Raw genomic sequence first — 17,823 nt, forward strand, 5'->3', positions numbered from 1 at the left:
ATAGGAGTGCAATGAATGGTTGCCATATCTCTCTGTACGTGTCCCCCTGTAGCTTAAGTGTCGATGAGAACCTCTCCATTCCCAATAGGTGCCAAACGTCTGGTTGGAACTTTGTTGGTGCCGCACAAAGCCAGTATTGGTTGGTGTGCTGCCCTCAGTGCTAGTGTGACATGTCTCCCCCTTTTAGATTTAAGTGTATATGTCCGCGGATTGGGCAGGCCTAGTACAGTATAGGAGTGAAACCGGGAAGTTGGGTGGTAAAGTGTGCTTCTAAGTCGGACAGTATCTCTTCCCAGAAGTCGGAACGTTTGGGGCACTCCCAGAGGATGTGTACCAATGTCCCAGGGTAGTTGCAACATCTCCAGCACATGTCACCCCTTTCCGGGTTCCCCCTATGAAGACGGACTGAAGTTAAATACCAGTATGTGGCAATTTTCTTTGATGTTTCTATACTAGATGCATTAGACGCCATCGGTCGCACTCAGTATTAAATGTCTTGTCATTTGCTAGTGGAGAATTGCCGCCCTAGCTCCCACTCCTATTTTATTTGGGCTGGGGATTTAGATTCAAGGTCCTCACCCATCAACATCCCATACAATTCAGAAATGAGGCACATGTCGGATTTCTTACTAAGCAACCACTTCCCAAATTTTTCAGAGGTCGTTGCGCAGCCCCTCAAATCTCCGGCTGCATTAACCAATGCCTAATCTGGGTGTACTGGAACCTCTCCCTCTCAGGTACATAGTCTACTCTAAGCGTGTCAAATTGTATTGGGCTGTCCTCATCAAATAATCAAGTTGTTTTTTAACCTTGCCAAAGGTACTCATAATAAAGAGAACACATAGAGGAACCAGCAGGCAATTTTAAATATTTTAAATCATTCAGTACATAAGTGGTCTACTAACAAATTGTGTGAGCCCGCCCACTCATACTAGGAGAAGTGGGTAGGGATCCGATAATGAAGCACGCCCCAGGTAGTACCTGTGGGTGAGGATCCTACAAAATACTTTCAGATTTCCAGGGTCTCCAGACTACCGCTCGGTAGGGTACAAGAGAATGGTAGGTGCCCCCTCCCATTGCGTTGAATTACATTACATTTGAGATGGAGGAGAAAATTATAGGTCCACAGTTTCAAAAATAAAGACCTGGTTTTTAACCAGCAAACATCGGGATGAGATCTTCAACAACAAATTAATTTAGGTGTAGAGAACTAAAACTTGTCGAGTTGCGCTACACTAATTTCAGTCCTCATATTAATTTCCATTAGCTGAGATGCTGTGACTCGGACCAATTCCACATCTTCTCAAAAACAATGATACCCACTAATTTTGCGACAGTGTCGATGGAAACAAAGCACTATGAACACCACTACAAGTCTGATGTTCTACACAGGAATGCATAGGAGAATCAAAATGATGACCAACACATTTCATGTGTGAAAGAAATATAGCATAACTGTCGACATTAATATGTGTCACCAAAAATTGGAAGTCATTCGAGAGGTAGGGAAGGGTTCTGTCCCTCAACCAGTTATAAATTCCTTAAGGTCTGCAGAATCAAAAAAATTTAAGTTAATGTCTAGTTACAGCACAGGTTCTTAGTGGTCACTGCTGCTTTTGAAAACATATCCAACACTTGTTAAAGCCCATCAACTCTTATCTGTGCAGTATTTTCTTATGTGAAGGATATACACCTAATTATCTGGCTTAAACATTTGTCGCATGCCTCCTTTTCAAATTTTTCAGTCAGTTCAGGAATAGATTACCTAATTGCCTAATGCTCAACTGCTACTACATTTGAGGAAATGGATAATTTCTTCACTTCTAGGCAGGCCAGTAAAACGTTCTTTTTTAACTTGTTCTTAGAATCTTATTGGTTTTGGCATTGGACTAATAGTTTTGGAAACCTTAGTGCCAAAAAACCTTATTACGGTGTTGGTTTGCTCTAAAATTTTCCTAATCCAAAGCACAACTGAGCAGAGTAGCTTTCAAATATCACACCAGAACTTCAGAGTCTACAGAAGCCATTAGCACCAGATTCAACAACAAGCCTTAAATGCAGATACCAGAGGTTTTTTTGTTGTTAAAGAAACATGCTTTCAAACAAGAATTTAAAAAATGATTTAGGATTACCTTCATTTTTAGGCCATCCGTACGATTTGCGATTACACCAATTAAAAAAGTGTGAGTAGGGATGGAAAAGTGTGTCCGTGTGTGTTAGTCGCGTGTTTTCAAAGTTGTCAATAGATACAACCTTGTACACCGTTAATAGACACCGGATTTGTCACCTGGTGGGCAAGCTTTGGTCACAAGGTGGTCAAGATTTCAGCCACACACCGTGACCAAGTGGCACCTCTGGAGTTTTTATGTCATAGCTTCAAGATTTCTGCAAAATCTTGTTTTTACTAGCTGAGTGGGTCCTTCCTTTTCTTTCCAAACGATACGTAACTTTTCTGGAAACACCATAGTTTCATGGTGGGAAACCAACGTCATTTCAAAATGAGAAAAAAAACTGTCCAATTCAAATGTGCTTAAGAGGAAAATCACATATGGAAGCAACTCCTATTCAGTATATGCCTGAAAGACTTTTAAATCAAAAATGGGAAACCATGTAAAGATTTTAATCTTCAGGTTTTATTAACTGTTTGGCCAAACTCGATGCATGTTCAAAGGAAAGGATACCAAAACTGACCCCAGGGAAAGCACATACCAAAGACGTTTCAGATATTTAGTTCCCAGCACTTTATGGGCTCTAGAGCAGTCTGCAACTAGAACCGTTTTTCTAGAACACTACTTAATAACAATGTAGCCAGGCTGGCACTTATAATACATAAAATGGTTAACACAGAATATTTATATGGGCTTGGGGCCAATGAAGACCACCACAGCTAATGGAAGGTAACGAGTCTCCTTTCAAACCGAGCACAGCAGGGTGCAGTATGTCAAGAGGAGGCAATGATATCACACTCTGAGTTAAAGGTATTTTGATAGGAGCTATCAAAAGCAGCAGCAGGTTTCAGTAGGGCCCACATTTATTTCTTGAAAACATTTCTAAACCCACAAATGTGGCCACAAAAAGAGCAGCACTTACACATTCATGTCATTGATGCCCAGTTTGCCGTGGAAGTGTTTTCCAACGTCGCAGCCAAACCACACGGCCTGAAAATAGAGAAATCTGGTCAACAATGCTGTATCAGCTGTAGCTCTGTGGGAGCAAAACAGTACCCCAAAATGTAGACACCCCAAAACATTTGACCTCATTCAGTATTCTCACAGTTTACTGGATTGGAGACGGTGCTAACCACAATTTCATAAGACAATGCGTCTCCACGTTAGTGCACCTCCCAAAACCACTAAATTAGCAGAGTAAAATGATTGATAGAATAAAGGGGGGCATTAAATAACTGAGATCTTAATCAATGGAAAGTTAAAGGGTTTTATTACAAAAATTCCCAAAAAAGAGGTACAGCTTAAATGCCATGAAGGCGCTCAGGTTAAGAGTTATAAAGAGTAGGCAAAAAAAAAACAGAAAATATTCTAAGTCCCAAGTCACAGGGAGGAAGCACAAGTGAGAGACAGGGATGGGCTTCCAACTTGTTTCAAATGGAGTCTTACACATACATGTGACATAACCTAAACACTCTAATAAATACACTTCTTTACATCCTAGGACATTTGTTTCAGTTGCAATTATGTTAATGTAGCCTAAATATGGATAATCATATGTAAAAATGCATAATAATCGTGGTTATTGGTGTAAAAAAATAAACCCACAAAACGTTTCCACAGATCTTACAATAATGGCTTAATCCTTTTCGTAGTGCTGTGAGTAACGCCACCTTCAGGGACATTTTATAGACATGAGTTGTACATAAAGTAATAAAGCATTCGGGCAGTAGCGGATAAAATGGTGGCTCTTCATGGAATAAGACTGAAAAGTAAGACAAATCGAAGAAGAGGATCTACAAAACATTAGGACAAGTGTCAGGGGGGGAATATCAAGTCCTAGGGGGACACTGGCACAAACAAGGTGGGAGGAAGCACATTAGAAAGAGAACAATTTAAGTTTCCAAGAACAGGGTGGCCATTATAGACAGTATCTCGATTGCAATAAATAGTCAAAATCATATTTAATGCTCAGGGGTGCAGTGAGTGCTAGAAATGGCAAATGACTGGCAATAGTAAACATGTTGAACAAGACAAAATATTCAGAATGACCAAAAACCTGCCCACAGGAGACCGAAAGCTATTAAATTCACAAGTCAGTCTTACGTTGTAGCTTTCTCTAAAGAGCTTTGGAATTTCAGCGGATGCAAGTAGGCTAGATCTGTGAAGCTCAGGGAGCCTAACAGGATGCCTGAATGCAGGAGGGGCAGGACATAAGGAATCCAGACCCTTACGGTATTCCTCAAAAAGAGAGCATTTGATACATTGCCTAGGGCATTCAGTGAGGTAGTGTTGTTTTCAGAGAGGTACCTAGCAGAGAGGTGGGATCACTTTGAAGGTAAGGCGTGCGGGCTTAAAGTCTCTTGGATAGTGTAAGAAAAGGGGTTGTGGTTGTAACGCAAGTATGAGAGTTCATTCGATCGGATGATTTTAAATAACCTAAATATCTGACAAAGCATTAGCAAGAGGCAGAGTATTATTAATTCTAAAACAACAATGAAAACCCCTACAGTTTAACGTTCTATACCAGAAAGTCAAAAGTGGGGTTGGGGGTAATTAAGAGGTGGGTGGTCTGGTGGGGTGAGATTGAGTGGAGTGGGACAATCACTCGTTTTCCTATTTAGATGGGAGTTCCCCCTCCAATCACCAAAACCCATGTTAATCCCTTTCTCTATTTCACCTACTTCTAATATAATTGGTGGCCGCTGGAAGCTGCTCCTTTAAGAGGGTCGAGTCTTACTTATTCTCGACTGTTGCCGGACTCTTCTGCTGCTTGTAGGTGAACATCGAGGATTCAAGCACCTCATGCATGCCATTCAACGCTTCTCGCTTACGCCAGACTGCAAACTCTGAGCGAAGCAAGCACCATCTGGGTAACCGCTCACTTAATCTCACGAAGATGTGAAGTATAGTTAGCACAGGCAAACAACTTTGGCCCAGATGTAGGTAATAGCAATTTACCGAATGGTAAATACCGAATTTTACCGATTCGGTATTTACAATTCGGTAATTGCTATGTAGGTAAATAATTCGGTAAAAATACCAAATCTGTAAGATTCGGTAATTACCGATTCGGCAATTACCGAATCGGTATTTGCCATTGATTCCTATGGGCCTTGAAGCCCATAGGATTCAATAGCAAATACCGATTCGGTAAATACCGAATCGGTAAAATTACCGAATTTACAAGGGGACAGGGTGTCACTTTGACACCCTGTTGCACCCCTGTTTCGGGCTTGTGTGCCATGTGACACACAGACATGCCCTTAGGGCATGTCTGTGTGCCACATGGCACAGGTGTACATGCACAGATGTGCATGTACACTGGAATTCGTTATTTACCATGGAATAGTATTCCATGGTAAATAACGATTCGGTAAGGGCCTGTGGCACTGATTACAGTGCCACCTACATATTGATTTACAGAATCGGTATATTTACCGATTCGGTATTTTACCGATTCTGTAAATTTACCGAATCGGTAAATATACCGATTCTGTAAATAAAATGCCCCTACATCTCCATTTGCAAATACCGATCGGTAACGGCCGAAATCGGCCGTTACCGACCGGTATTTGCCGACCTACATCTGGCCCCTATCTATCTATAACAGACTAGCAGCTTAAGCAACCACTAAGAAGCACTTCAGGGCCTTATCAGGGGAACAAGGCACCACATAAATGCATCATCACAAGGCTTAACTGATATTGCCCAATGCTGAAAGATTGTGCACAGCTTGGGAACATATTAAGTTGGGAAAAGTAAAAGCTAGTTTACCTAAAGTGTCAGAAATGTAAGATAACTTTCCAGCATCTCACCATGGCAATGAAGCAAATGTATGTAAAGGAACCCAAACATGCACGGCACACACAAGGTAGCGAGCAATGCGAGTGTCAGGATGACAAAAGTTGGATATCAAGTAAAGTAAGTACCATTCAAATTCTAGTGGCACCAAGTTTGCCAATTTGAATTTTCGTCTGCACCACCTAGTCATGAAAGGTCTGAAATCCATTTACCACCCGAGCCGCGGGTGTTTATCTCACGACTGAATACATGAGAGCTGTCTTTAGGAGGTTAGACACTGCCTTGATCAACCCTTTATGTACCTATTGTGTGCAACTGCAATTTGGGAAAAAAGACTAAGAGAATATAATCGTAATGAATGCTCGCCTCTGACAGAAGCTGCAGGAATCTTCTACATGATTCATCAGTCTTCTCCCCCTCATTTCTTATTTTATGCTTCTGAGGCTCTTTTCAGACACACCTTATTCTTCACTGCTCTCAAACCTTGCTGACAGCTGCAGCCTCCTCTCACACTGAACAGTGTCCACATTCCATGCCTTCCTCTTCAATTCCCTCATGAAACATTGTCCTTTAAAGCGTTTGTCGTTCACACATCTGCAAACCACTTCAGCAAACTCTCTCGTTTCATGAAGTCTGAATCTGAGCTACTTTTTTCGTTTCTTAACTGATTAATGATCACATCTTTCAACCTTGTCTTAGAAACTGCAACAAGTAAGATAAAAGTACAGCAGTAAGCAGCTGCTTGTTTCCAAAGCCCGAAGTAACCTTTATTACTGAACATAGCACTCCACAGAGTGCACAGCCTCAGCTGCCTCATACGTATATTATCCTTACTGAGCAGCATTTACCACAAGGTACATGTACCGTGCAGTCTTTACAATGGACGTAAATCCAATGCCTTTTCAGATATAAAAAAAGTGGGACGTTCCCATGCAAGTGAAATTTAGTGCAAATCCCTCGTTTAGGAGTACAGGAATATATATATATATATATATATATATATATATATATATATATATATTTATATACAGAAAGGGCAGCACAACTGGATACTTTTTCAAAGTTGCTTTATTTCACAACACTCCACCTACGCGTTTCAGCCTCACGGCCTTTCTCACGGTTAGTGAGTCCTTTTTTGCTTTCACATTATATACTGTCCCATATTAGCCGTTAAGTGGCATTATGGGATATGTAGTTTTTAGCAAAAAAAATTTTTGTAACATATAAGACAAACAAAAGGACTGGTGTGTTAACATCACTAGTATAGTACTCAGCGCCACAAGTAGTGTTTGCTCAGGAATTACTCTGTTTCATGGCTTTCAAATTATAATGAAATTGGGTTGTAATGGGTATAGTACCCTGGTCTTAAAGTCAAATTAAGCTGAGTTCACTTTCACTCAAGATGTATGTGGAGATCTTCTCCGAAGTTCATGCCTTTGGGCTGTTTCGTTCGGAAACGGACAATGAAGCGGGATTCCATTTGTCGCAAAAGACGGACAGTGTCTCCTCCTCTCTCTGTTTTAGACAGCATTTTCAGTCCGAAAAAGGTCATGGCTCTCCAGTCCCCATATATATATACACACTCTAGCAGCCTGTTCCGACGTTGTCCGGGTATGAAATAGAATGTGTGTAATGTGTGTATTTGACAAGGGCAATTTATTTTAAAATCTCGCGGTTGACAACATTTTTTGTTTCATTAGAATAGGGACGGAGAAGGCCCAGCTGCAGCCCTGGTTGATGTTAGCAGGCGCGTGTAATTGGTGTAGTGATCCGCCGCCTGAGCCTGGCTACAGCCCTGGTTAATGTTAGCGGGTAAATCCGTTTAATGAGAGATGAGTGACAGCGAGTAGGAGAGGCTGCAGTAATTGTCTCCGCCGACACGCTCATTTGCGTGTTCCCCCGCTTGAGGCCCAGATGCAGGCCTGTTTGATGTCAGCAGGCGCATGTTCCCCCGCTTAAGGCCCAGCTGCAGCCCTGGTTGATGTTATCAGGCGCGTGTAATTAGTGTACTGATCCGCCGCCTGAGCCCGGCTAGAGCCCTGGTTGATGGTAGCAGGCGCGTGTAATTTCGTTGAATGAGAGAGTTCAGTAACAGCGCGCAGGAGAGGCTGCAGTAACGTTACTTACCAGGCCTCCAGGTGAACACGTTTGTCACGCCCCCAGCACATGGCCACAGCAGACGATCTTCTGATTAATGTACGACCCACATGGCATGAAGGGCGGAACGTAGCACACCCCCTCAGCGTTTCTCACGCCCCTGGCGTGCCCCTTGATGCGGCGCAATTGCGTTCACATGACATGAAGGCCAGACTCACGACCCCAGCGTGCCCCTTGATGCTGCGCAGCAACGTAATTGGCCCTTGTATGTATGACTCACATGGCATGAAGGGCGTACACACGCCCCCAGCGTTTGCACGCCCCCCCAGCTTTTGTCATGCCCCCCAGCACACGCCCGCAGCCCACGATGTGATGGCCGTACCACACGCCCCCAGCGTTAGTCGCGCCTCCAGCCCACGCCCACAGCACAACGCAGACACGCCCACAAGGGACTACTTTGCTGGCACGGTTCTTTTACCTTTTAAATGTGTAGAGGAGTTGGCCTAACGGCTAAGGCGCTCGACCTCAGACCTGGGGATCTGGGTTCGCGTCTTGGTAACGACGCCAAACATCCTGTGATTCTGGGTAAATCACTTATTCTCCCCGTGCCTAACAAAAATGAATGTGTGTCCTCATGTAACGTAACTGGTGCTATGTAAAGCGCTCTGATACCTGATTCAGTTCGGGTCAAGTTCGCCCTATATAAAACTCTGCAAAAAAAAATATATATATACGGTGGCCGTCTGCATAGGCTATGTCCTTCTGCTGCAACTGCCCTTTCCAACGCTGCATTGGGTGTTGTGATTGGTGCTGTGGTTACTGAGATTACCCGCCTTAAAGGTTTGGGCTCTCACTTTATAATATTAGTATGGATATATATATCAGAACACTCGAAAATGGTATTCAAGGGGACACAGGCATCACCTCATTGTAATTAATAACTATGACATCACCCACTGGAGGAGTAAAATCATGAGGCCAAAGGACGCACTGCAAAGACCAGCATGCTCGAAACTGAAGCCTAATTGGGCACCCACCTGAGGGCAATTATTGGACGAGAGCAATAACAGGGTCTGTGTGTGTTCGGAAGGCCATTGGATGTCGGAAGCCCCCCCCCCCCCCCCCCCCGAAGAAGGCCGATGCGGCCGAAATGCATTAGGACAGCGGAGCTTGCACAATGGTGAAGTAAATGATGTTCACTTTACCTGTGGTGTGTGCGCCTCAAAATTCTTTCTGTGAGGAGAGACCCTGGATAATATATATATATATATATATATATATATATATATATATATATATATATATATATATATATATATATATATATATATATATATACACACACATACATACATATACAACTGCTCAAATGTCCTATACATGCCAACGTCCGTTCCCTTAATTAAAAGGAAAGGTCCTGGGTGATGGGGCCCATAGGGATAAAAGTGGCTTTGAAGCTGTACGCCTTCCTCCCCTCTAAATATATATCTTGGCCCTGGAGATGTGGTCCCTGGGGCTGTAAAGGCCTGGTGGTGTGTGGTGGAGGGGTAAGGGAGATGTGTTGCGTGCCTCCCTCCCCATATATATATTAAAAAAGGGCCCCGGAGATGAAGTGCCTGGGGCCTCGAGAAGGTTGGGGAGGGTGCTAATACGTCCCTCCCCTTAGACCCCGGTTTATGAGGTCCCTGGGGCCGTAAAGGTGGAGGAGGCTTTACGTATCATAATAAAATATTACTTTAAGTTAAAAAAATGAACCTAGAAATTCAATGAAAATGTGAAAGTGACATTCACCAGTTATGATTGTCTCAAGTAACTATAACCCAAGGCCCTGCATGCACAGTCTTGTCATCAATTATGTAATTTCAAATGTTACAGTCATATTATCAATGATGTCATAGAACACATAATGAGTGATGTAATATGGGAGGTAATTACCAGTGCATGATGAGGACGCGAGCGATAGTAATTTTAGGGCTTGACTTTTAGCTACTTGAGATAATTATAACTGGTGAATTTCAGTGGTTTTGTAGTTCAAAACTGTATATTTTATCTGACATTTTCACCTAACTATAACGTTCCTTTAACTTTCAGTGAATTTCTGAAGCTTTTTTAATGCAAAGATAGATATTATTACCATACCCTACTATAACATCACTTTAAGCTTTGGTTTTGTTCAATGAAAGTAAATGTAAAGTAATATTTTATTGCCATACATACACCAACCCCATGCTGTGCACGGCTGGAGGATTTGGCTGCATGGCCAGGCCTGTGACCTGGCTTTGCATCCAGCCTCTCGAGGGCAGCCTACCCCACATCGTGCATGGCCTTTTGTCATGCTCAGGAGGGGGCTGACTGCAACCAGGCCCTTTATCCAACCCCCATTGGAAGCCTGTTGTCATGTGTAGCATTGAGTAGGCCATGGGCCATGCCTTGTGGCCAACCCCCGCTGGTGCCCAACCACACCCCTTGTCCCTCGATGTGCACAAGCCATGCGCAATACGAGGATGGGCACAGAGCCTGGCGCCCAAACCCTGTGGGCGAACAAGGCATATTATAAGGGGTGTCACTTTAAGTAAGGCAGAGTTACTAAATTGGTCAACAGGCCACACCAGTAAAACTTAAAAAATGGGCCTATTGGCTTTCATGAAGGGGTCACCTTATCAACAAATGAAAAGCACACTTTTCATTCTCAAAAAAAGAATCACCAATGATTATATGCAAATGTATATTTGATAAATTCACACCATGCAATGTTTCATAAAAGTGACAGTCTTTAAAAAAGTAGATTGGAGTGGGGTTGATTGAATTGGGGTAAATTTGGCATGGGGTAGGTTGTAGTGGGACAGATTGGGAAAGAATTGAGTGGGATATATTGGAGTAGACTGGAGTGGAGTAAGGTTGATTGGGGATGAATTGAGGAGGATGGATTGGGGTACATTGGAGTGGAGTGAGGTATATAAGAGTGGAGTAGATTGGAGTGAGATAGATAGGAGTGATGGTAAAGTGGAGTGGGGTAGAGCGGAGTGGGCGTAGAACGGATTGGGGTAGATTGGAGTGGAGTTGGATAGAGTGGTGTAGAGTGGAGAAGAGTGGAGTAGACTGCGGTAGATTGGTGTGGCGTGCATTGGGTTAGATTGGACTGAAGTAGGGTAGATTTGGGTGGCATGTGGTAGATTGGAGTGAAGTGGAGTGGGGTAGATTGGGTAGAGTAGAATGGAGTGTGGTAGATTGGAGTGGGGCTGGATAGATTGGAGTGGAGTTGAAATTGGAGTTAGGCATCAGAAAAAGTAGAGTGGGATAGATTGGAGTGAGGTGTAGTGGGATAGATTGGAGTGAGGTGTAGTGGGGTAGATTGGGTGGATTAGAGTAGGGTACATTGGAATGGCACGTGTTAGATTAGAGGGGAGTAGACTGGAGTTAGGCAGATTGAAAAGAGATGATTGGAGTGGGGTAGTATGGAGTGGGCTTTACTGGGGTAGATAGGAGGTGAATGTGTTGGCTTGGAGGGAGGTATGGTGGGGTAGATTGCAGTGGAGTTGGGTAGATTGGGGGTAAAGTGGAGTAGATAGGGGTAGATTGGCGTGTGGTAGATTGGGGTAGGGTAGAGTAGGTTAGATTGGACTGGATTAGATTTGAGTGGTGTGTGGTAGAGTGGGATAAATTGGGTGGATTGGAGGGTAGTGAGTTTGGAGTCGGGTAGACTGTGGCGGAGTGGGGTAGATTGGAGTAGGGTAGACTGAGTGGAATGGAGTTGGATATATTGCAGAGGAGGAGTGTGGAGTGGGGTAAATTGGAATGAGTAGGGTAATTTGGACTAGGGTAGAGTGGAGTGGGGTACATTGAAGTGAAGTCAGGAAGATCGCAGAGGAGTGGGTTTTTGATTGGGATGCATTGGTGTGGTGTGGATTGGGGTAGACTGGGGTAGATTGATGCAGAGTGTTGTATATTTGAGTGCAGGTTGGTAGATTGGGGTGCAGTGGGGTAGACTGTAGTGGAGTGGGGTAGAGTGGGGTGGGGTAGACTGTAGTGGGGTAGATTCGATCATAGTGGAGTAGATTAGGGTAGAGTGGAGTGGGGTATACTGGGGTAGATTGGGGTGGGGTGGGTAGATTGGAAATGGGTGGGTAGATTGGAATAGGGTGGGTAGATTGGAATAGGGTGGGTAAATGTAAATGTAAATATCATGGTATTTATAGAGCGCACTGTCACCAGACAGTCACCTTGCGGTATTGCCTATTCGGCTTCCTGGCGCCGATACTCATACCGCTGTGGAACCCCTCCTGGCTTTCCCTGTGAAGTGTCCACTCCTGGGCACCCCCAGGGTGAAGCCAGGCATCTTTAGCGCTGTTGGGGCCGGTGTGGAGGCTAAGCAAGCTATTGCCCAGAGTTGCAGCGTGGGGCCCGTGGTTATAATAGGCACCGAGGCGAGAATTAACAGGTCCGAGGAAATTGAGCCCGAGACCCCGCCGAGGCGGGAATCGAACCCTGGCCCCCTGGCCAGAACTCTGCATCAAGGTCTGCCGCTCTAACCATTGAGCCACACTCCTCCACATAGGTATATTGGAATAGGGTGGGTATATTGGAATAGGGTGGGTAGATTGGAGTTGAGTGGGTAGATTGGAGTTGGGTGGGTAGATTGGAGTTGGGTGGGTAGATTGGAGTAGGGTAGATTGAGTGGAGTAGGGTAGATTGAGTGGAGTAGGGTAAATTGAGTGGAGTGAGGTGGATTGGGGACGATTGCAGCAAAGTGGGGTGAGGTAGAATAGAGTACACTGGAGAGGAGCGGGATAGATTGGAGTGAGGTTAACTGGGGTAAGTGGTGTGGAGGGGCGTAGAGTTGAGTGCCGTGTTGTGGTATGGCGTAGAGTGTCGGAGTGGAGTGGCATGTCGTAGAGTGGCGTGTCGTAGAATGGAGTGCTGTGGCATCGAGTGGAAGGGTATGGAGTGGTGTAGTGTGAAGTATGCATGGTGTGGTAGCGCATTGCTGTTGTAGACAATACGGTTTTACTGCACACAAACAGTGTGTGAAAATGTCATCACCTAGTGTATTGATGGGCTTCGATTGTATTCAAATATTGGTTTATCACACTTCAGAATTACAAAAAAAATTTACTCAATTGTACTACTTCTGAAATAGTCTGAAACACCAGCAGTTTTATTTTTTTGTTGTGTGCTAGGAAAAAAATAAATTTTACACCACCCATTCTTACATGGATACTCAGCAGGACTGTCACAGAAATTCTCTCACCTTGAAGTCAAAGGAAACAAGCATTGCAAATGCAATAGGTCTCGCATTAGAAAAGTTGGAGTTATTGGTCTTGTAAATGACATATTTTATTTATTTGTTGGTTTTTAAAATTGCTAAATTGATGGCTTTGTCATTTACAATGCCAATAGTTATAACTTTCGCGAATGTGACACCTATAGCATTTGGAATGCAACATGTTTTGTATTTACGTGACTTAGATGGCAGCTCTGGTCGTTAGGCCACATCTCTAGAGAGCAGGAGAGTGCAGCAGGGGAGAGAAGCACAGCAATGCAATAGGTCTCGCATTAGGAAAGTTTGAGCTATTGGTATTGTAAAGGACACATTTTTTATTTATGTGCTTGTTTTGAAAATAGCGAAATTAATAGCTTTGTTATTTACAATGCCAATAGTTTTATCTTTCGCAAATGTGACACCTATTGTAACACAATATGTGTTGTGAGGGTGAGTGAGGGGTTGAGGGTGAGGGGTTGAGGGTGAGTGAGGGTGAGGGGTTGAGGGTGAGTGAGGGTGAGGGGTTGAGGGTGAGTGAGGGTGAGGGGTTGAGGGTGAGTGAGGGTGAGGGGTTGAGGGTGAGTGAGGGTGAGTAAGGGTGAGGGGGAGTGAGGGTGAGGGTGAGTGAGGGTGAGGGTGAGTGAGGGTGAGTGAGGGTGAGGGTGAGTGAGGGTGAGGGTGAGTGAGGGTGAGGGGTTGAGGGTGAGTGAGGGTGAGTGAGAGTGAGGGTGAGTGAGGGGTTGAGGGTGAGGGGTTGAGGGTGAGTGAGGGTGAGGGGTTGAGGGTGAGTGAGGGTGAGGGGTTGAGGGTGAGTGAGGTTGAGGGTGAGGGGTTGAGGGTGAGGGGTTGAGGGTGAGGGGTTGAGGGTGAGTGAGGGTGAGTGAGGGTGAGGGTGAGTGAGGGTGAGTGGGGGTGAGTGAGAGTGAGGGTGAGTGAGGGGTTGAGGGTGAGTGAGGGGTTGAGGGTGAGTGAGGGTGAGGGGTTGAGGGTGAGTGAGGGTGAGGGGTTGAGGGTGAGTGAGGTTGAGGGTGAGGGGTTGAGGGTGAGGGGTTGAGGGTGAGTGAGGGTGAGTGAGGGTGAGTGAGGGTGAGTGAGGGTGAGTGAGGGTGAGTGAGGGTGAGTGAGGGTGAGTGAGGGTGAGTGAGGGTGAGTGAGGGTGAGTGAGGGTGAGTGAGGGTGAGTGAGGGTGAGGGGTTGAGGGTGAGGGGTTGAGGGTGAGTGAGGGTGAGGGTGAGTGCGGGTGAGGGGTTGAGGGTGAGTGAGGGTGAGTGAGGGTGAGGTGAGTGAGGGTGAGGGGTTGAGGGTGAGTGAGGGTGAGTGAGGGTGAGGGGTTGAGGGTGAGTGAGGGTGAGGGAGGGTGAGGGGTTGAGGGTGAGTGAGGGTGAGGGTGGGTGAGGGTGAGTGAGGGTGAGTGAGGGTGAGGGTGAGTGAGGGTGAGGGCTTGAGGGTGAGTGAGGGTGAGTGAGAGTGAGGGTGAGTGAGGGGTTGAGGGTGAGGGGTTGAGGGTGGATGTGGTGGTGGATGTGGTGGTGGATGTGGTGGTGGTGGATGTGGAGGTGGTGGATGTGGAGGTGGTGGTGGATGTGGTGGATGTGGTGGTGGATGTGGGGTGATTGCGGCTTGCAAGCTTATTCCGCTCACGTTATGCAGTTTCAAACATGATTGCCACTATTACTCTCAAATTCACTTGGCAGCAAACTGGTGAACTAATTAAAAGAAAGTCCAGGGGACTTGGCATCAGTGAAAGTGGTCTCAAAGCCGCTGGGGTCTACAGCCTCGACGTTCACACCAAGGTCGAATCTGGCCGAGAGCCGCTGCTTCACCCAGACAGGGGATTGTGTTAATTGGGACCAAAAATCCCAACTTCCAACACTATCGCCACAGCAACTCTACCATACTTGAACACGGCCATAAATCCACCGGAGAGGAGCAGAGGCAGCCCCGACACTGAAAGAGTGCCGCCATGCACACACTGCAGACAGACACGCACGCACACACCCAGCAGATAAGACCAAGCACCACCCGCAGCCGATAGACACCACACATGGCAAACAGCCCACCCCACAGCAGACAGACACACACACACACACAGGCGAGATACACACAAGAGACCAGACACACTCATACAGCAAAAACACAGCAGCCACACACCGCGGGCACAAAGGAGACCAGAAACAGCAGACAAAAGAGACACTGCATACAGACACACCGCACACACAAAGGACACAAGACACAGAGCAACCAAACAGACATGCCGCACGCACACAGCAGACAAACACACCGCACACAAAAAACAACAGACAAGCCACACACCGCAGAAATGAGACCACCTTCCCCCCCCAACACTGAAAGAGTGGTGCTGTGTGCGCGCGCACACACACACACACACACACACAGTAGAGAAACGCACCAAGGTATTCGGAGCAAAGGCATCCGGCCGATCCCCCACACGCGCGGGCACGCACACACCCGACAGGATTCCACATATCCAAACAACCTGTTCGGCGGCATGGGGGGCCGCCCTCCCCGCAGCAGTCGAAGTTGTGGGTGAGGTGCCCAGGAAGTGCCCACGGCCCGGTGCCAAGGCAGGGCCCCACATACAAAGCTGATTGCTGTAAAACACGCAGACGGCGAGTGAAATAAGCACCCCGAGAAGGTATAGAATATACATATAGTTGTATCTGGATCATGGGATGCCTCTCCCTACCCGCTCAACCCCTCACTCGCTGCCTCAGAATACTTTGTGGATGTAGGAAAAACACGACAGTCTATGGTCCATTTTTTTATTCAATACAACGCGCTTGTACCGTTTGGCTTTTGTTTGTTAAACCAGTATTTGGACATTCACGCCCAAAAAGCAACGCTTCTGCGAAAGGAAAACACGCAAAGGCTCTCACTGTGGAGAGGTGCCGTAGATACAAGCGGGCTCTGCAGAGGCAGACTGCCGGAGGGCACATGCAGCAGGCGCCGAGCCAACTGCACACACCATCACAAACACTGGTCACAGGCTGCTCCCGGCACCCCGAGCAGGGCCGAACAAGGCAGCTCTGTGGTCCAGCAGCCTGGCATGACAGGACAAAGAACGCCCCCCACTCGCATCCATGACCCGAGGGAGGTCCCCGCCCAGAGGTGCTGTGCCCTACTGTGCAACACACCAGGCTGCGAGGGTGTGCGGGTGAAACACGGCGTAGGGGCTCAGCTCCCCCTTCAACCCAAACACAACAGTTAGCCGACTCTAGCCTAATAATTATAGTGATGCATTTTATGCAGCGCTTCATACAACCCATGTGTTTCTCGGCGCTCAAAATAACAGATGCTATGATACGGTAAGGTTCTCAATCGACATAGCTCGGAGTTTGAGGGCCAAACCATAATAGAGGTTAGTTACACATGTCTGAGCAGGAGGTCAGGGACTCCAAGTAGCGGAGAGGGCCTGTACGCACATTAGGGCAGCACATCGAACAGTGGAACTGTAGGGCAACCCTAGTCTGAAGCATAAGATTGGATGTCCAGTGACCTCCCGCCGCTCGCAAGAAAACACAAGTGTGCCAACGCGGGACCAGCACCTGGCTCCTTCCCCCTCCTCCCAGCAAAACCAGCTCCGAAAGCGAAACCTTCCTTGGGGCGGGACTTCCGTCTTCGGAAGCCCGCGCACGCGCCCACGGGAAAGCAGTGCTGGTGACGCGGGGCTCATGCCCGAGGGAGAGCCCCGCGGAGGCTGCAAGACCTTAGAATCACGGTAGGGGGGGGGGGCGCTTGCATGTATGGTGTGGGGGGGGCGCTTGCATGTATGCGGCACCTGGGGGGGCACTTTTATGTATACGGCGGTGGGGGGGGAACTTCTATGTATGCGGCGGGGGAGGGGGGGGCTTATATGTATGCGGCGGCGGCCAGGGGGAGGGGGGGCCCTTCTATGTATGCGACGGCGGCGGCAGGGAGGTGGGTGGGGGGCCCTTCTATGTATGCGGCGGCGGCAGGTGGGGGGGGGGGACTTCTATGTATGTGGCGGGGGGGGTGTGTGGGGGGGCTTTGTATGTGTGTAGGTGCGCTCCTGTGTGTGTGTGCCTTCTTGCCTGCATGTGTGTGTTCAGTGTGCCTTTCTTTGCATGGGAATATGAGGGACGGCGACGTGCGCGCTCACGAGGTAGAATCTCCGGCAGGAGGCGCTCGTGACAGTCTGCCGTCTACATTCCCCTGAAAGTGATTACATTAGTTGTCTCGCTAGACGCAAAAGCTTCGCGTTTGCACGCAAAAGCTTCGCTTTTGCGTACGTCTAGCGAGACCTAAAAAGAAAGTGAGTTTGTGGAAGAATGCAGTAAACAAGGTTTGGGCAACGGGAGGGACAACTCAAGCTCAAGAGCCTAAAGCATATAAAGGCAGCACATAGAAAGCCAGAAATTGTGAGTTACAAACCACAAAGCCAATGGTAAGCAATGGGCAGAATGCATCCCCCCCCTGCCCTTTTAATCCCACCTTCTATGGTACATCCCACCCGGT

At 46.7% G+C, this 17,823-nt stretch overlaps 1 protein-coding gene across 1 annotated transcript in view; it reads right to left on the reverse strand.

The window, feature by feature from the left end:
* BLMH (bleomycin hydrolase) overlaps positions 1–17,823 on the reverse strand; it is a 672,774-nt gene that overhangs the window by 252,752 nt on the left and 402,199 nt on the right. Inside the window, exon 9 of the mRNA XM_078680032.1 lies at positions 3,091–3,158. Within this exon, the coding sequence (XP_078536158.1) occupies positions 3,091–3,158 (68 nt within the window). The remainder of the gene's footprint in view (positions 1–3,090; positions 3,159–17,823) is intronic.

The sequence above is a fragment of the Lissotriton helveticus genome, chromosome 3_1 (assembly GCF_964261635.1).
Source record: "Lissotriton helveticus chromosome 3_1, aLisHel1.1, whole genome shotgun sequence".
Classification (NCBI taxonomy): Eukaryota; Metazoa; Chordata; class Amphibia; order Caudata; family Salamandridae; genus Lissotriton; species Lissotriton helveticus.